The sequence below is a fragment of the Phalacrocorax carbo genome, chromosome 3 (assembly GCF_963921805.1).
Source record: "Phalacrocorax carbo chromosome 3, bPhaCar2.1, whole genome shotgun sequence".
NCBI classification, from domain to species: domain Eukaryota; kingdom Metazoa; phylum Chordata; class Aves; order Suliformes; family Phalacrocoracidae; genus Phalacrocorax; species Phalacrocorax carbo.
Window position 1 is genome coordinate 99,889,408 of NC_087515.1, and position 20,601 is coordinate 99,910,008.

Genomic DNA, 20,601 nt, shown 5'->3' on the forward strand with positions numbered 1-20,601 from the left:
CACTTCAATCTTGGCAGCCTGATCTACCTGCTGGTTGTTTCAATGTTCTTCAGTGGCCCAACTCCTTGGGACGTGAGCATCCACATGACGTACCTTTACAACCAGTTTCTCTACCGGCCAGCAATATCTTGCCACAATGTGGCAGCCCAGATGGGTTTGCCTCTGCACTGCCAGTTGCTTTGCTTCCACTGCTGCAGCCAGCCCCACAGGGCATTTGCCACCATCCAGGAGTCAGTATAGACATAGAGCACTGGCCACTTTTCCCGTTCAGCGATGTCTAAGGCCAGCTGGATGGCCTTTACCCCTGCAAACTGGCTCGATTCACCTTCTCCTTCAGCAGTTTCTGCTACTTGTCGTGTAGGACTCCATACAGCAGCCTTCCATCTCCGGTGCTTTCCCACAAGGCGACAGGACCCATCAGTGAACAGGGCATACTGCTTCTCATTTTCTGGCAGTTTGTTATGCAGTGGGGCTTCTTCAGCACATGTCACCTCCTCCTCTGGTGATGTTCCAAAGTCTTTGCCTTCTGGCCAGTCCATGATCGCTTCCAAGATTCCTGGGCGACTGGGGTTTCCTACTCGAGCCCACTGGGTGATCAGTGCAACCCATTTACTCCACGTAGCATCAGTTGCATGGTGTGTGGAGGGGACGTTTCCTTTGAACATCCAGCCCAGCACCGGCACTCAGGGTGCCAGGAGCAGCTGTGCTTCAATATCAACCACTTCTGAAGCAGCTTGAACTCCTTCATATGCTGCCAATATCTCTTTTTCAGTTGGAGTAAAGCGGGCTTCGGACCCTCTGTATCCCCAACTCCAAATCCCCAGGGGCAGACCTCAGCTCCCCCCTCGGTGTTTTCTGCCAAAGGCTCCAGGTAGGGCCGTTCTCCCCAGCCGCAATGTAGAGCACATTTTTTACATCTGTCCTGCCCGGACTGGCCCAAGAGCTACTGCATGACTATCTTGTGTTTAATCAGTTCAAAGGCTTGTCATTGCTCAGGGCCCCATTTGAAATTCTTCTTCTTCCGGGTTGCTTGATAGAGAGGGCTTACAATCAGACTGTAATGTAGAATATGCATTCTCCAAAAACCCACAAGACCTAAAAAAGCTTGTGTTTCCTTTTTGCTAGTTGGTGGAGACACAGCTGCTATTTTGTTGATCACATCCATTGGGATCTGATGATGTCCATCTTGCCATTTTATTCCTAAAAACTGCATCTCCTGCGCAGGTCCCTTGAAACAGTAATATTATCATATCATAAGTCAATGTTACACAGTACAGGAAAATTATAATCTTGATTCATGTCCCAGAAGTAATAAAAAGCACTGCAGGGAATACATACTGCAAGTAAGGATTTACATAATACAACCATGTGGACTAATAAAACAACATTGTGACCGGCAACTATTAAACTAATGTAATGAATGCTTATAATAAATTTATTTTAACATGCTCTGGTCAGATTGTCATTATCTCAACTCTTCAAGCCCCACGTCAAGCACCAAAAAGAACTGTTGTGGTTTAGCCCAAGCTGGCAACTAAGCACCACACAGACACTCGCTCACCCTCCCCGCCATGGTGGGAAGGGAGAGAGAACTGGAAGGGTAAAAGTGAGAAAACTTGTGGGTTGAGATAAGAATATGTTAATGATTGAAACAAAACTAATATAATAATAACAACAATAATATTTTAATCAAAATAGAAACAACAAAAAGGAGAAACAAAACCCAGGAAAACCCAGTGATGCAACTACTCACCACCTACAAACTGACACCCCACCAGTCCCCAAGCAGCGATAGCCAACTCCCCACAGTTATATACTGAGCATGATGTCATATGGTATGGCCAGTTGGCCATTGGCCAGTTGGGGTCAGCTGTCATGGCTGTGTCCCCTCCCAGCTTCTTGTGTACCTCCTCACTGGCAGAGCACAGGAAGCTGAAAAGTCCTTGACATAGCAACAACTGCTTAGCAACAACAAAACATCAGTGTGTTATCACATTATTCTGATGCTAAATCTAAAACACAGATCTATACCAGCTACTAGGAGGAAAATCAACTCTGTCCCAGCCAGAACCAGGACAATAGGTCAGAGCACAGCTGTGAATCTTGCAAGCCACTGTGAACAGTGTGCTAATTTCTTCTGGTACAGTGGGAGGGAATTTTTTTTTTTTTCATCAGATTGGCTTCTATGAAGTGTGTTTTGGGGCTTTCTCACAGGGTCTCTGGTGAGCATTTGGAAAAACTCTGCTGTTGCAATATGACAGGTGGTAGGAACGTGCTGCAGGTTGTGCTCTTCAGAGGGTTGCGTTCCCTGGCAGGCAGGAGTGCTCAGTGCCTACAGAGCAATGTATTCTTTGAAATTATGATGAATGGGGGGGATGAGGCTTTTTAATAGCTTGGGTAGTAAGAGGACGATGCCTTTTCTCCAGAATACTTAACCTTCATAAAATAGGGCATAATACTATTTCAGGCACTGCCTGCAACTGTTTAAGAATGAGAGAGGGCTGTCCCTGGCAGATGATGATATATGAGGAAGGAGTGATTAATGTATGGTTTGTGATCCTGTATGGTTTATGCTGGTGATTCTTAGATGAATTTATAGTCCTAGTGCTCCTTGCATCTTATTGTATCACATCAGCAGCATAGCTAAGCTATGTATGCAAAAATATATTTGATAAATAACAAATAGAGTGCTAATGGGCCTCTACAAAAGCTATGTTTTTCTTGTCTTCTAAAATTTGGGATTTATGGAGTCCTGTGTAAAATAGATTAGCTTGCATGTTTGGGGCATAACTGCACCACTTTGGAGGTAAAGGTGACACTTAGACAAAATGGACAAATATACCAAAACCAATACCAATTCAGTTGCATATATTATAAGCTTTTTTGAAGTCATGTCAACCACTTTTTATGTCTTCTGCTTATAACTTTTACTTGTACAACTTCAAATATTCTCTTTACTGAGTCACTCTGTAATATCTACTTTTTTCTATTTTTAGCATTTATTACACACACTCTCACTGTGCACGAGTTAGTCTTTAATAGTAACAGTGTAATTAATGCCATATATAAGTATGGTGCTCCATAGGACTGCTTTTAGCAATAAAAAAAATTAACCTTCCTTAAAACATCAGAAGCAGCATGGTATTCTCTCTGCACAAGTGATGCTGCCATAGCTGCCACCTGTGGAGTTGAACAATTACAGCAGTGGAAAAGCTCACCATAGAAACACCCTAACAATGAATCACTGCATTCTTCCAGTACTGCAATTTCCAGTCCAGCATAAATCCAATTGCTGGAACACATGAAACCCATAAATGATACCTTGGCATAAACACTGTTTTAGATTATACTAGAAGACATAGAATTACATTACACACAGAAAATACATTTAAGGGTAGCCATCGGAGTTACAGGAATTTCTGCCAGGAAAGATTTTGTGCACTGCAAAATCTTGGAGGACTTGAGCTAGCTTCTTACCACTGCAACACAAACTGCTCTTACTCTGCTTTCTTTACCATCACGACGCAGATTCAATCCCAGTGAAGATACGCCACATTTCACTGCATTAGCAGAAACCTCTACTGGAGGTCCCTTTCCCACAAATACCACTCTGATACAGATTTTATTGCTGTTTGACAAAGTAAAAAATTATTAATATTAACATATTATAAAACAGTTCAGTTACTCATCACTTTGACACCTTTAAAAAGAAATGGCACTGTACATACAAAAGGAAAGTGACATTTTAAAGGAATTTGCTCATCATATAATAGAAGATACTAATTAACTCTTGATTTTACATTTTAAATACTTCAGTAGAAAAATGGTTAATAAATTTTTATAATCAACTATGTTTTATATGAGTTGCAGTTGGAAGATCTCTTAAAGGCCTTGTCTCATAGATGATACAATGTCAAACTGACCTAACAATTTATCTCATTGTTTATTATATTCCATGTTTATATTAGATAACATATAAAATGTTCTAAGTGATTCTTAAATTCTTCACAATTCTTCACAAATCAAATTTAAAAAATTACAGGAAAGCAAATGGAAAACTATACGTGTTTTTGATCACAATATGTCATTTACTACTTTTCTAACCCTGAATGCATAGATTTAGTACAGAGGTTATATACCACAGAGAATACAATTCAATCATGGCTGTGCGCCAGTAGGACTTCCCGCCTTCTTGCACCCTTTTCATCAATATCCAACACAAAATAGAATTTGTTTTCCAACTCTGCATAAAAATCCAGTAGTTTTTATTTTGATTTTGGAGGCATTTGATTTGCATCACATCTTGATTTGTCACACAACAGCACATTTTTGAGTATTAACTTTTCAGGATTACATAACCTTTAGTAAAGCAAGAATTTTTTTTTTTTTTCCCTCCTCTTCTTTGCAATGAGGAGAAGGACACGCATCAAAGAATTCAGCTGTTTTACCAGTTTCTGTAGTTGCTAAGTGGTTTCATGGAGATCTTTGTCTGCATTAAAGCATCTGCCACTGTGCTGAAGATTATGATCCTTGTGAAACCAGTCATCTGGTTCAGACACAAGCTGAACATTCACACCATGGTCTGGCTCTTCAACACATTAAAAGCTATTGTGTTGAAAATTCGGTCACAGGTAGGAGCTTCAAGAGAAACATATTATTTGATGTGAAAGCTATTTAGTTGTGGGGGGACCTCAACTCCAGGGCCTTCCAGCCCTAAATCTCTTTAAAAGGCTTTACACAGCACATCAGCAAATGGAGTCAGTTAACAAAGAAATTGTTCTGCTTTGACTACTAGTTGTATAATTCATTTGGCTAGCACAGATGACATTTGTATTTTTAATTTTTTCACCTGTGAAATAAAAATGCTACCTAACCTCAGATTCTATCAAATTCTCATGACTCTGGGGTAATTTATGGTACAGGTCTCAAATAACTTTTGGACTCTGTGCCCTGTTGTAGGTTAATCTTTAAGTACCCAAGTGTCTCAGAAGCTTTCTGGGGGCATTTTTCACCTCCTCTTCAGAAGTGAAGAACTTTGCAGCCAGCAGTGCAAGACTGAGAAATTCTGTTGCTCCAGACCAGGAACAATCATTAGGGGACCTGCCCCTACCTTTGATCAGACATATAACAGAAATAGAGAGAACTGACCTTCTAGTCGATACTCCGGGGTTACTTTTTGTCAATAAATGGTTAATATTAAAGCATAAGCAGTCCAGAAGTAGAGAATGGGATTCCAGTTTGCCTTTGTCCATGTGGGCACCCCAAAATTAAATTTCTGATTCTAATTATGCTTGTCTGAGTTACAGTGTGTGCAAAGCTGTGACTTTTCAAGAGCACCACAGATTTCAGTAGAGCTGTCATCATTTGGCCACCTGAACCTAGAAGCCTGGGAAAACTCCAAGCACCTACTATCATTACCAAATCACTGTGTACCCACAAGCAAGACATTTAAATTTCTTCCCCAGCCTATTAACTGAGCTGTTGGAATAGTCAGTCATGCTTACTAGCTCTAATGTGCATTTCACTTAGGTGAGTATTGATATCAAAGGAAGAAATTTCTCCATTCTTATTGCAGCTGATAGGGATTTGGTAACTATGTTTGTTATAAGTTGACTGAAGGAAGTAAACAGGAATGGTTAAAACATATTCTTTCCTCTGGCTGCCCTAGCCTTTTGTCTTATTTTTTCCGTGCTTTTTTTTTTTTTTAAGGCACTCTCACTTCCATTATGTGGTGACTTCAAAACAAATGTGTGACCACAAGGCATCACAGTTTGTTCTGTGCTTGTTTCTATGGATACAGAGAGGCCATGCCTATAAAGCAAAATAAACAGATAATGCTTGTAGAAAAGGCACAACTAAGGTAGTTTTCATGAAGATAGAATGAATAGTAATATCAATACATGCTAGTCAGTGGAATAAAAGCCCTGTTTTCCTTGAAGGTTTAGCAGTCAGAATGAAACATGTTTTCACTGCAGGTTGTATTAATGTAGTTTAATGTAGATTAAGGCTAAGTTGAATATGTCTAATTCCTCTTCCATGATCTTCTCATTCTGCTGTGTAGACATAGCCTCGAAACTTTATGGCAAAAATACTGACAAACCTTTCAAATCACTGCCTTTGCTACTGAATCAGTGGAGCAGAAGTCTTTCTGTCAGAAGAGTACATCCTATGTTAGAGACCTAAGCACCACTCATTGTACCCAGCAGCAAAGAGCCGTATCTGTAAAATATTCAGATATTAAAATGAGATAGTGTAATATCAGATTGCTATTAACAATTGTTCCAGTACTTCCATTTTACATGGATAGATGTCGTACAGATCAACTCAAACTGTCCTGGTTTTGGCTGGGGTAGAGTTAATTTTCTTCCTAGTAGCTGGTATAGTGCTGTGTTTTGGATTTAGTATGAGAACCATGTTAATAACACACCAATGTTTTGGTTGTTGCTAAGTAGTGCTTTTAGTAGTCAAGGACTTTTCCAGCCTCTCATGCTCTGCTGCGTGCACAAGAAGCCAGGAGGGGACACAGCCAGGACAGCTGACCCCAACTGGCCAAAGGGATATTCCATACCATATGATGTCATGTTCAATATATAAACTGTGGGGAGTTAGCTGGGGGGAGGGGGGGGCAATCGCTGCTTGGGGATGGGATTGGCATCAGTCCGTGGGTGGTGAGCATTTGCACTATCCATCACTTGTTTCATATATTCTATACAAAAAGGATGTGGACAGGCTGGAAGGGGTCCAGAGAAGGGCCACCAAGATGGTCAAAGGACTGGGAAGCCTGCCATATGAGGATAGGCTGGGGGAGCTGGGTTTGTTCAGCCTTGAGAAAAGGAGGCTGAGAGGGGATCTCATCACCATGTCCCAGTACTTAAGGGGTAGCTACGAAGAAGATAGAGACTCCCTTTTTACAAGGAGTCCCATGGAGAGGACAAGGCGGAATGGACACAAGTTGCTATTGGGGAGATTCCGATTGGACACAAGAGGAAAAATTTTCACAGTGAGGACAGTCACCCATTGGAATAATCTCCCCGGGGAAGTGGTTGACTCGGCTACATTGGACACCTTCAAGAGTTGTCTAGACAGGGTGCTGGGCCATCTTGTCTAGACTGTACTCTTCCCAGAAAGGTTGGACTAGATGATCCCTGAGGTCCCTTCCAACCTGTGATTCTGTGATTCTGTGATTCTGTGTGATTATTATTATTGTTGTTGTTATTTGCTCTTCCTCTGCTATCCCATTAAACTCTTTATCTCAACCCATGGGTTTTACTTTTGTTTCCAATTCTCTCCCCCATCCCACTGGGGGCAGGGGAGGGTGAGCGAGCAGCTACGTGGTGCTTAGTTGTCAACCGGGGTTAAACCATGACATGCACGCTGGAAAATAAAAAAATTTTCAGAAGACCTGAAAAAACGTATTTGCATTCAAAGGTTAACATTGTCACAGAAACTGTCTTGCTAAACCTTAGTTATAGATGGCCTATATCCAGAAAAGCAATGCTCTTCCACAAAACTACTCTAAACACCCCTATCATTAAATGTAAATGATCACATATGTATTTCCAGTCTGAGTTTGGGTTACTTTAGTTATTAATTTGTAAGTTCAAGTCTGTTATTTAAAAGAATGGCTTGTTTCCATTTGCCTGAATTTTGCAAGATTAGATAGCCTTTAGAGCCAGACTGACAGAATATCTTCCTGTTATTCTTCTGCATAAATGTAAAGAAATGGATTGGCATCATTATATCAAGGAAGAACTGACTCGTTTCTCTGAAGGAATTCTGGAAGCAACAATAGTACTGCTAATGATGCTGCGATGCAATGATTTTCCTCTAACATAAATTCTCCTGTAATTTACTTTTTCAGGATAGTCATTTACCTTTTGCTGCAAGTAAGTTAGACTACCTGGCTTCTCTGACCTCTTGAGTGCAAGCTAGAGAGAGACTAATCTCATAGCATTTTAAGTTAGATCTGTTTGAGAAAATGGTACACGAATGGCCTTTTCTACCAATTATAAAGGCCAGCTGCAAGACAGACTTTTTCTGTTGCATTTTGCGTTAGTTTAGCCTGGTGTGTCACCCAGCTATGCTAATTCTCAACAGTGAAACAACTCTAACAGTTCTTGCACATTTGCAAAATGCCAACACACAGTTTTATAGCATTTGATTTCACAGTTTTTAGGGCAGCACCTTATATCCTTCATAAGTCATAGCCTTCATGCGGAAATGTGTGAAATTTAGAGCTGAGGCAGCAGTCAAAGTAAAAGGTCAACCTACAAGACAGAACAACTCAAGCTATTGATAAAGACTATATTGTAAAGAATTGAAAGCACACAGTGAACGCTAACATTTTACTTCAGTCAATGTTGTCAGTCGTCCTAGTACTCAGCACTTCTCTTGCCCTTCTCATGTTCAAATAGTTGTGCAAGCTTAAGCAATTAGTCTTTGTAAAAAGGTTTGTGCTGTCTCCTATATGTTATCTTTAATTTGTAGTAGGAGAAAACTGTAGTAGGCAGGTTAAGATTTGGCACTGCTTTTTCTTTTCAGTTTTTGTGACCTACCTTTGGAGTCATTTAAAGAATTAGCTTAGGCTGAATTAATTGTAGCTATTCAGATAGAGCTATGGGCAAAGGAAATCTCTGAAGTTTTCCTTAACCTCCTACAGTTCAGTTAATCTATAAACAGAAACCCTGTGCTGCCCGGCTTTCTTACTCCTTCTGAGAGCTGGTGGCGTCCCAGAGCTCAAGAAGACAGTGCTGTGGCTTTCTTCTCCTCTCTTATTCCTGACAGTAGAGGAAGATATCTGGACTATAATGGGGAAATAAGTGAATCTCAAAGAGATGGGAAGAAAGAGACAGACAGAGGATAGACCCCAGAAGTTTTAAGAGATATTTTATTGTGGATGTCAAAAAAAAAAAAAGGTATTTTGTTGTGGAAGGAAGCCTTTATACTACATTCAACATGAGAGTGCAATACCTGATAGAGACCAATCTTACTCTTCTTGTTCTAAGAACCACAAAGATCTAGCGTGTTTAGATTTTTCTTTTTTCTGGATATCAGCACCACACATTCGATGTAATTAGATATATCTCCAGTGATGAAGCACCACTGTTGGGGCTGAGATAAGAATTAGCTCTAGACTTTATCTCCCAGTATATGTGAGGTGATTCGTGAAAATCAAGGTTCTTCAAACATGACCTACCAATTCAGTTACATCATGTGACTGAGGGCTGTACAAAGCTCTTTGGCAACTTCCCAGAGTCTTATTTCAATTCTCTAGGAGTTACCTATATTAGAGTTAAAGCTCTTGTCAGTCAACGAAAGCACAGATTGAAAAGGCACAGAGGTGTGAATTACCTTCTGAGGCAGAGAAATTCCCTTGGTCATTGGCAAGGAAACTTACATTTTCTAGTTTGTGGCAACCAAAGAATTTCAACTAATCTACCACTTTTTGTAAACACTAAATCTGTAGAAAATATTGTAAGTGCAATTGCTTGTGTCATTCATTTATCACCTCAAGCTTCATAATAGGTTTAGATTCAGGTGTTAATAGAAATTAAGTCAGCCCACACCATTCCTAGGATTAAATATTTGAGGGGCTACAGCTTCCTATGCTGTATATAGAGTCATTTACTTCATTTGACCAGGAGCTTGAAAAAATATTTTCTAGAGGCAAATTACTTTTAGTTATATCTCAAGTTACGCTCTTTCAAAGAATGCGTAGAAGACCAGGCAGCATCCTGCGCTGCCATCTTTACTGATTATGTCAGTGGTGCATTTTAAATATATTCATTGCACCATCACATGGTTCAAGAAAAGTACATTTTTAATACATATTAGTTTATGTTATTATTTAATAATATTTGTTGTAATGCATAAGCAGAAGGAACAAGGGGCTACATTTCACTAGCCATTGTGCAAACACAGAGAATATCTGTCCACAAATGCTTACTGCTTCGAGGCATGATTTGTAGGGAGGGCTATTATCTTCTCCTGTGTCAGCCTAAAGAATCAGAAAAAAACCAGCAAGCTCTCAAGGCCTATGGATAGACAACAAATAAAATTAAAAAATAGAAACTACATGCAAGTGGAGAGATATGACTTTCTCATTAATGTTAAAATATGGTTCTAGAAGTATGGCTCATAGTCATCCCCCTGCAAGGAAATGCATTATCATAATACTTGTTCTGACCCTGTTAAAGTTCTTGTGGTTCTGTTAGCTGTCCAGAGAAAAAGCAGAGTACATGCCTGTGCACCCAGTTTTGTGGTTTCATTAAGAAATGAACAAGCGAGGCACAAGTTTTCTTATGGCAATCAGTGAGAAAAATTGGGTGCAGATATAATGTGGAAAGATGGACGCTCTAAGAAAAGTCCAGTTCAGATTCTGCTCCATGAAGTTCATTCATTCAGAATTTCTCTTGTGTCATTTGCACAACTGTTAGAAAAGGGAGTATTCAAAGTCAATGGTAAAGATGATGTCAGTTCAAAGCAGCTACGGTTTACCTTGTCTAAGTATGGTGTTGTCAGGTTTTCATAGAGCATTTTGTAATTGCTGTTTTTATGCATAACTTAGGCTGCATTTCACTTTACACGCTTTATAAATATTAATACCTATATGTAAATATTACACTGTATCACGTGCATATTGTCAAATGATCTCCATTTTGTTAAGCTAGGAATAGAAAGTTCAGAGACTGGTTGAAACTAGAAGGACCCAAGATGGTACCTAGGATTGCAAATAAGGCAGTTCATTTGAATTAACAGGAGGTATTAGGAAGTAATTGTGTGAACAGGGCAAATCACTGTGGGAAAGTGACGATGTCCTGCAAGTTCAAAGCCTAACATACCCTTTTATGTGAGTTCTTAAGAGATTCCTGGCTTCCAGCCTTGCACAAAGACCAGGCTTACAAGAAAGTACCAATGATCAACTCCTTATGATTATTAATGTTTTTAAAAAAGAAAAGGTAAGGGTACTAAACAGATACGAAGGAAATGCTGAGCCTCTGATTATTAGAGTTGCAAATCAGTAGAACTAGTGACAATGCAATGAAGTAGTTATGAGAACTTCTTTCTGTAAGTTGAATTCAGAATGGAATTGGAACAGTTTGTATCTATGAAGGCTTAAAATAAAAAATACATAAATCAAAAATCTGTTTTAGAAACAGAAGAAAATTATTAGGAATAAACTGAGGAAGAGAGGAAAGTATAACAAACACATAGATTTACAGTATCTTTGTTTCTCTTTCCACAGTAGGCAGTTCTGGATTTAGATTAGAACAATTATGTTTCAAAATGTTTATGTTGTGAATTTAAAGTAAATGCTGTTATTTTACAAACTATTCAAGATTTTGTTCTTCAATTTTGTTGTAATCCATCTCCTCACGGTCAGTGTAGCAAACTGCAGTTGCTCTGTGAGGAGACTGAAATCTTGGAAATTACTAAGTTACATAGTTCTGCAACCTATAAATTCATCTACCTTTGAAGCAATGGATGTTTTTATGCTGAAGATTGTTTTAAAATTCTAACAGAAGTGAATAATAGTACACAATGCATGTTTAATGAAAACAGTGCAACAAGTAATATGCTGCACACCAATGTTTAGTGTTACTGCTTTGGATATGGTGCTCACAAGTCTTGCAGCAAATGGTAGATATATTGAAGCAAAGGCTGTTCAGGGCTCCAAGGACTGCTGGGAGCAATTGGAACCTTTCTATCATAAGGAATTATGAGAGATTTTCAAGGACGATCAGAAGCTAGGCAGCATGTGATTTCAATGAGAGGTGGCGATCTGGCTTCTACCTTATGCTATTGAAAAAGTTTATGTGCTTCCCTGGCCACATTTCATGTAGTGCTAATATTTTTTATCAAAATAATAGCGTTTCAACTTTCTTTAAAAATTTTTCATTTCATTTTTATAAATACATTTTAGCAGATAACATCTGTTTAGTATTTTTCCCATACAACACAAAGAAAGAAGAAAATATAGATTTAACTGGAAAGACAGAGGAGACTGGGGAAAGGAGTGGTGTCAGAGCTAGTTACAGCCCTGTGATGGACCCAGCCTGACAGAGCATTACTTCTTTCCCTAGATGTGGCCAGGGAACAGATTGCTGCCCAGATAAATTGCTCTCACCAACCATTGCTTGCCGTACCTTTTCCTGAGGGGTCAGTCCTTAACCATCCACCCTTAAGTGTTGTGTGTCCAGAAGTGCTTGATACCACAATTGTGTATCCTCTTGTGTGACAGGAATGATCATAACTGTCACATTATGGGGCAGGACTGCTTATGCATCATACTTTTTAATAGGTGCATATCCTTCCTGTGATAGGGAATCAACTGTATATTCACCATCTGAATATTGAGGTTATTACTGAGGAAAATTGAGGTTAAAGAGGGCTTATAAAAGACTCCAGAGGAGGCTTCACGATCCTTAAAAGTTAGATAGTGTTGTGTTAGATAACTGAATTAGTACATTTTAAAATAAATTTTAAGAATCATAAATTCCTGAAAATAATGACGTCTTTGTAGGTCTGAAATAGATATTCTGTCAATAAGCAAGAGCTCGTCCTCCTTCATTATTTCCATAAACCAAATTCTGTCCTTCCCAAGTGGGGTTTAGCCCCAGTCAGCAACTAAGCACCACACAGCTGCTCACTCAAACACAAATCCAGCAAACTTTCTAAGGCTTAGATATTGTTTCAGGAGTGGATCCTTTTTCAAGGAAACTCATATACATATGCTTAATTATAAGATTAAGCAGATGCTTATTGTTGTCTGACTGGGATGGATTAGGGATCTGTTTAATTAAATTTCTTAGTTAAGTCCTATAAATTAATTTTCTGTTTGAGCTGTACCATTTGGTATGCAATGGTCTCTTTCTTGTATGTTGGCATCAGGCAAGGGAGGTGCCAGAACCTTTCTGTTACTCCTGTTCTCCTTTTTGAAGTGGAATTGGAACATTCCCACTTCAATACTTTTAACCTAGATCAAAGAACTTGGAAGTATCTGTTAAATGTGAGCACCTATTTAGTCCATGCTAGAACCAGTATAACTCTGAGTATAAGCCTGCCTCAAAGAGAATGTAAAGCAAAAGCTTTTTTCCATGAGTGCACCCAACCAATCTGGAAATATTTTCCCTAGGAGTTTTCAAAACCAATTTAGTTCTCAAGTGATTTAGACTTGGTTTAAAGAGAGCCTGTCAGTGGTTGTTTATATAAAGGGAAGCAGTTTCGTAAGTGCTTTCAGTGAAAGGAAAGGAAATTTAAAGTGAATCACCAGAGCTTGCAGAATAATAATTCCTGGTAGGGGAAAAAGGATTCAAAACAGTAAAGCTAACAAAAGCATTCAGATCTAGAGAAGATACCATAATTGAGGAAACCTGGGTGAAAGCACTAAAGCAGCAGGAAAGCTGAATTGATTTTTGGGAGCTGTATAATGCAAGGAAAGATCGGCAGATATATTATACACTAGAAAAATGCCTGCTGTGCACAAGGAAGAAGTGCCTCCTTTGTATGTTGTCCTTTGATATTTTTAAGATTATTGGTGAGATAACATTATCCTTCTGGCTATAATGAGTTTTTGTGGATTTGTCTATTACGCAAAGCTTTCAAAGAAAGATCTTAATCACCTTTACACTATCCTGATATTTTCTAGAAAGAGATTTAACAAATCTTTGCATGAAGTGTAATTCAACTTAAAGTTTAAACCAATAAAGTATGATGGTCCTTTCAGTTTCCAGTAATTTAAACCAAAATGGCACTAGGAATAAATAATAGTAACAACTTTAAAATAAACACAATTACATCTACTGTTTATTAACTGAAATAGCTTGGGAAGCTGTTCCCTCCAACTCCCACAGCTTTGTCCCAGATAATACAGTGAGAGCTCTGAAAGAACTTGTGTCATTAAATATTGAAGCCACTGCGACACATAGTTTCTGACATTCTCAGCTTAGCACTGTCACGATTAAAGGGTGTTGAGGGCACTTCCTTTCAGGGAAGCCTGCTCACGGATGACTACACAAATGGTATGTACAGTGCTTTGAGTGGGATCACAGAGCATAGTGCTCCCGCTTTAGGGATGGAAAAAGCACTGGCATATAGAAAATCATACTCTGCTTTGGCGAACCACAGCACTCTATCCCTAGAGTACAAATGACGTCTATGAAACATTGTACAGAAGGACTAAAATACTTTATTTTAAAAAAAGAATTAGTTTACAAGGCAGAAATTGTGGTTAAATACAGCTGTGACTGTATTATTAATGTGTTACAATCTAGTCTCCTCTCCATTGTGCAGTATTTTAAAAAAAGTTATCAGAACCTGTGTTGGCATCCCAAAGGTGTCAATCTTGTACAAAACTTTGATTTCATTAAATCAGGTCACTGATGTAGTACTGATTCAAGGAGAAGAATTTGTATTATTGAATTACCAATATCATGTCATACCACGCAAATTCTTCTTGATGATTTTCTTTCCAGTCTAATGTCTAGACCAAAGTTCAAAGGAATATTTTAACATGGGAAATGGTAATGGAAAGTGTGTCCCCTACCATTTCAGAAGAGGATTATAAGAATGTCAGAGAACAGCTCATCTTCCCTACACTTTTTTCTTCAAATATCATAAGGCTGGTAAAGTGAGGTGATGGTGCTCTAGGGTTATCGTTCTTGTCTCTTCCACTCCTTCTCTACACTACTTCTGTCTCATCTCCTGTTTTAACTCACAGTTTGTGACATTCTTCCTTCATATGATTCTGGATGGTTAGGTTTTTTTCTCTATCTACTTCTGGAGTTTGTCAGTACTTCAGTTTAAAATCTGGAGCCTTTGGCTGCCTAATTTTGTTTTGATGGCTTATAACCCTGCATCCTTATTAGGAGATAATTTAGTTCAACAGGATTGGATTTACAGGGCAAATCAATTAGTGCTGAGGACCCAACATCCCCATTATTCATGTTTCAGGGAGCTTTAACTCACACTAGACCTGATCTGGTCCCATGGACTCAATGCCCATTAGCAGCTGGAGTACCTGAGGTGTGAGACAATCATCTGATGCAGGCTCATCTGAAAGACATTGAGTTCATGTATGCTTGAGACCACTCCACAATGTGAACCAAGGCATTTCAAATGGCGACAACAAGGAAGTTTGCTTCAAAACCATGCTCTGGATCTGAACTCAAAAACTAATATAGACTTATAAGACATTTCAGCAAAACACTCCAAATTAATTTCTGATTTTTCAGCCTCAAAATTCTGCTATTTTCCATGTTTCTTTCACGCATTTTTCACTTTCTTCAGCTTGTGTATATAATTAGCCAGTGACTTTTTCTTGGAGCCATTCACATGTGTACAGCATAGGCAAAAGATATTACCGTGCTGATTTGCTGTCCCCTTTCATTTGCCTCTTGCATTTATAAAGCATAGCAGGATATCATGAAATTGTGAAATCCACTCGGGAGGAGAGAAGGCCCTGGTCGTTCGAGCATTCATGTGTTTCTTGTAGCTGAGATTAATTCAGCAGACTATGGGATACCTTGTCCTCCTTTTAACCAAGTACAGTGACAGACCACTTTGAGATAGAATAATAAGTCATTCGGGAATTTGTATTTCAGTATACTAATTCTTGTGAATTGGTTGTGGTATTTTTTTCTATGTGGGTAGCTGTTATATTTTCAAGCTTTGTATCATTTTGTAGAACTTCTTAAAAACTGTTTTCTTTGTCTCATTGGGAATCACTCTTCTTTGTTATTAGGGTGTTATAGCATCAATAGTGAAATGTTAGAACATTGCTCATTTTGATAACAATAAACTCCTCACAATTTATGACACTTGTTACCTTTTAATCTTCTCCACAATAGCAAAAGTAAGACTATAAAAAGAAATGGCTGATGTTGGCATACACAGCTCAATAGAAGAATGTATGAAAATTGGGTTTTTTAAAGGTGAAGCCTGAAGTCCTTGTATTTTGGCAGTCAGCAGTAATGATCTGTCTTCTCTTCTATAAACAAACAGAAATGCATTTGATAACTAATTTTAGAGATCACCACCATCAATTGTAGATTTCCAGGAAGAATTCAGTTTATTGTTGCTCTTTGAATTAGCTGAACTCTGTAATGCTGATATTAAAACCGTTCAAAGCAGGCATCTTGATGCTGCACAAACGAAAGCAATCCAGTATCTCATTTACATTCCTCTCCTGGTGTCTGAAGCAGATCTATAAATAGAATAGGCTACACACAGAAATTTATTATTGCAGCTGATAGCAATTTTCTTTTGCAAAGGTGTCTGGAGGCATTATTCATGAGATTCAGTCGCGTAGACTCTCCAGCTGAGATCCTCGCTCCCCAGAACCGCAGGTGGTCAGTTTAGAAACACACTAATCAGCTGCTATGCCCAAAGACTGTCACAAGAATTATTTGTTTCCCTCTTTTAAGAAATACACGAGTTCTCTCGGCTCCAGATTATTTTCTTCAACCTGATTGTATGGGTATTATAAGCAGTGAACAGATTTTTAGAACTCACATGTATTTGACATTTTATCACTGAATATTCTAATGATCATGCTATTATCTGTAAAAACATAATGACTGCATTTTGATACAGTTCACATCATGGCTTCTGCATGTCTTCATACCCACGGGCACATGTGACCTTATCAAGTATGAGAGAGACATGTTTCTGTTCAATAGCGAGGATGTGCAGTAATCACATGAACTGACCTATCTAGCTGTCATCTAATTTCAGTCATAAAACAAGAGGAAAATAAAATAAGTCCTGTAATGAAATTATATTTATAATAAGTGATAGATGGGAATGTCTTACACTTCTGCCTTTCCTATCTGATTTTGGTTTCCCTACCATATCTGTCATTGTGCTATCTTTGTATACTGAAAAAAAAGATAATTCATACAAACAGAATATGCAGATTTCTGATTGTTTGTTTTTATCACCCCTCAAGACTGATTACAACTTATTTTTCCCCCTCCCTATTCTAATATTCTTTCTATGACTGAGAACATGAGAGATATGAAAGCAGACATATTACCTGTTTATTCTGGTTCAATTTCAATATAATCACTACTTTAAGTATTCATATTTCAGTTTTTCTTTACAGCCTACTGTGTTGTCAAAAGCTATATGTAAAACCTGAATGTACAAAGATGTTTCCATTTGCAAAGTTTAATAACTTTACATTTTTTCCCTTCCTTTTTTCAGACAAAACAGAAGAGCTGTTTTTCTGTAGCTGTTATTTTGACTGTGTTATGAAAGCAGTAGCACAAATAACTAGTGAGACATTAGAAAAGTCACATATCTTACCATGAAAGGAAAGATAAATTAAAATGTAAAATTAAACTCAAAATTACCTGTCAACTCAAGTTACCCATAAAGCATACTGTCATCTCTAATGCCAAGAACCCAAGCAAAAAAAAAAAAAGTTAAGAGAATAAAAACAAATATATTACAACCATAAGTGAAATCTCACTGATTTTCTGTGAGTGTAAAACTCATCCTGTTTCTTTAAGTGCATTTTGGTACTTATAAATTTGTTTTTGTTTTTAATTTAAATTTGTCAGTGATGCAGAAAATTGGTTTTGTGAATGCCCTAAACTCTACTCTGGAAAACTCTGCCAGTTCGCGACTTGTGATGAAAATCCATGTGGAAACGGTGCTACGTGTTTTCCAAAGTCCAGGCGAGATGCTGTTTGCCTTTGTCCATATGGAAGATCTGGCATCCTCTGCAGTGATGGTAAGCACCATATTCTTCATGTATTGGTCAGAGCTTCTATAATTCGTAGAAGCTGTGGTAAGAAACAGGTCAAATGCTTTGAAGGCAAGACACGGAAAGCGACCACCTCCCCACCTGCAACACAGCCCAAAATCCAGTCACAAGCAGAGAATGTCTGAGCTGAACACCCTCCCCCCATGTTGTTTCCTAGAAGTGTCAGCCAGAGAAAGGGAGACAGAGGGATCAAAGAAGCTGAAAGTAGACAAGATAGGAAATACCAGGTAGTGTCTGATGTTTTAGTAATTTACCTGGAGAAAAGCTGAGAGAGAGATTTGACTGAGAGCTCCTTTGGAGAAATTAATTCCTCCTGTAGTTTGATTTTCACTCTACTTAGGGAAGCATTACTTTGTACATTTTGTAAATAAAAGGAGTGTATAAACAATATTTTCTGGATTGTAAAAATACCACCAGGTGCTATAATTTTATTCTTTCCTCAGGTCAAAAAGACGAACAAATTAAAATTTACCAAGTGCTTTGCTATGAAACAGGAGACAGGATGAAGGGAAGTTAATAAAGCTAAGTATAGGTCATTTTTACTAATATTATCAGATGAAGGGCTTTTATTCCTCAGCATTGATTATAATGATTGTCCTAGGTCAGAAATTCCTGTGTGTGAACATCCAGGGTATACTTTTCCCCTAACACTCAATGTAGCAAGAAGTAATGGTTGAAAAATCTGCGTATAGAAAATAATCACTGGTTCTGAGCTGATTCAGCAGTGCATATGAAGTGCCTTTGAAAAAAAATATTAAGGTTCAAGTTTGATCAAAGTCTACATTGTCTTTTTCTTCACATCACATACACCTTTACCTCTTATTTAAGATTTTAAATTCCAAAATTTTCAGTAGATTGTTTGTGTTTAATCCATGCTTTCATCTAACCCTGATAATTGATAAGCAATAGCAAACATGTAGGCAAGTGTATGAAACATGCATACTTCCTTGGCAATCTTTCTTAACTTGCAGTAGCACAGCTGCTGGGGCTTCATGTGCTGGGAGTTGGTATCTGGGATAGCTCTTGATAGATTTCTTTTCTTCCATGCACTTCTTCTCTAATTTGTCTTTGAGTCCATGTAAACTTGGTATACAACATCTTGTGGCAAAGAGCTCCAGAGCTTAAGCAGATAGCTTGTGCAGAAGTACTTCCACTTGTTTGCTTCACTGCGCCAATTGCTAATGACACTAATGCCTCCAGCTTCTGTGTTCGAATGAATGTTTCAGTGTTGTTCCCTGTTTTATGAATGTTTCCAAGTTCACCTTCTCCATGCCTCTCCTGATTTTATATATATCTGTATTATAAACCTCCCAAAATTATTTCTGAATAATCCAATTTATTCATTCATTTTTGGGACACCAGCCATGCTGTATCTTTAGTCATCCAGGCTGCTTTTCTTTGGTCCTTCTCAGTTCCACTGCATCATCTTTAAAATGAGGGTCCAGAGCTGACCGCAATATTCAAGGTGTGATAATGCCACTGCTTTATACAGTGGTCTTTGGCATTTCTCTGGTTTACCCTCCGTCCTTTTCTTAACCATTTCTCCCATTCTGTTTCCTTTTATGAGTACACTGATGTTTTCATGAAACTGCTTATTAGAACTCGTAACACCTCTTCCTTTGAGTGCTGATGGTGAGTTCAGAGCCCACCATTCTGTATCTAAGGCTAGGACTGTTTCTGTAATCTACCTCAATTTATATCTGTCAGTACTGAGTATCATCTAATGCTTTTTTTCCCTGTAATTGTTCAATGAGGCTCTTCCACAACCCTTTGTAGTTAGCAGTCTCTCAATTTAGACTCTGAGTAAAAACTGAGACAGCCTAAATTGAGAGAAAGTACATAAATTCGTTAGTTTGATCAGACTACAAGCCTCGATGAAGGCTTTGAAAGCACAGAAGGAATGAAATTTTACTGAGTGGAAGGGGAAATCTCTGGATCGTCACTGTAAGCAAGCAAAACAAGCAAGAACACCCAGCTTCATAGGACAGAGTATAAATCTACGATCAGTAAGCCCACAACATATGAAAAATCATTTTACTGAACTATGTCTTAAGAGTTTAGAAGGACTAGAAATAAACTGAGCATAGGCAGAAGTCTTGTTAAACTGGACTTTGCATTGAAACTTAAAATGAGCGGCAAAAGGTCTTTTTTATCACATAGTCTAAAACTGAACAAAGAGGGAAGGAACAGTGCCACAATGCAGTGGAGGCTGGGTGCTGCCTTAGGGACAGCACCAGCAGCATCAAATCCATACATTTGGTGGAGTATTTAAAGATAATGATAGATTGCCTAAATACAATGGTAGAACAATGTAAATTATATTAGAAAAAAGACTAATTTAATTCTTTACTATAACAAAATGAGTGGCCCAAGCAATAAATTTATTAGAAAGAAATGGTCCATAAAATTTAAAGTCTAGGCACACGCATTTTTAACAAATCATCTTGCATTGGAGAGATACAGTAATATTGTCTCTACTATTAAGATTAGAAAGCAAGCACTTGCTACTTTGTGTCTGAAACACCAAACAAAAGCTTGTTTCTCCTAAATGTTTATCAAATAATAGTTGATCTTCATCAACAAGAAATGTGCAAGGTGTTACAGTGATTATTTGGTAAAGTGAATATAGCAAATGTACCAAAAAGAACTGCTGATATCATGCCAGCATTGCTGCTCCTACAAAAAGAGGTTATTTACAAAAGACAAAGTAAGGATAAGTAAAGATGTGGCCAGAGCCACAAATGACCCTACTGCTACAGGTCTTGCCCAGGTCAGAGCTCCAGTTGCTATCTGTTAAGAGCTGGAAGACACACTAAGAACAACATCAATCC

The 20,601-nt window shown here is 38.3% G+C and overlaps 1 protein-coding gene across 1 annotated transcript in view; it reads left to right on the forward strand.

Moving 5' to 3' along the window:
- EYS (eyes shut homolog) overlaps positions 1 to 20,601 on the forward strand; it is an 888,772-nt gene that overhangs the window by 803,889 nt on the left and 64,282 nt on the right. Inside the window, exon 36 of the mRNA XM_064448569.1 lies at positions 17,565 to 17,737. Coding sequence (XP_064304639.1) covers positions 17,565 to 17,737 — 173 coding nt within the window. The remainder of the gene's footprint in view (positions 1 to 17,564; positions 17,738 to 20,601) is intronic.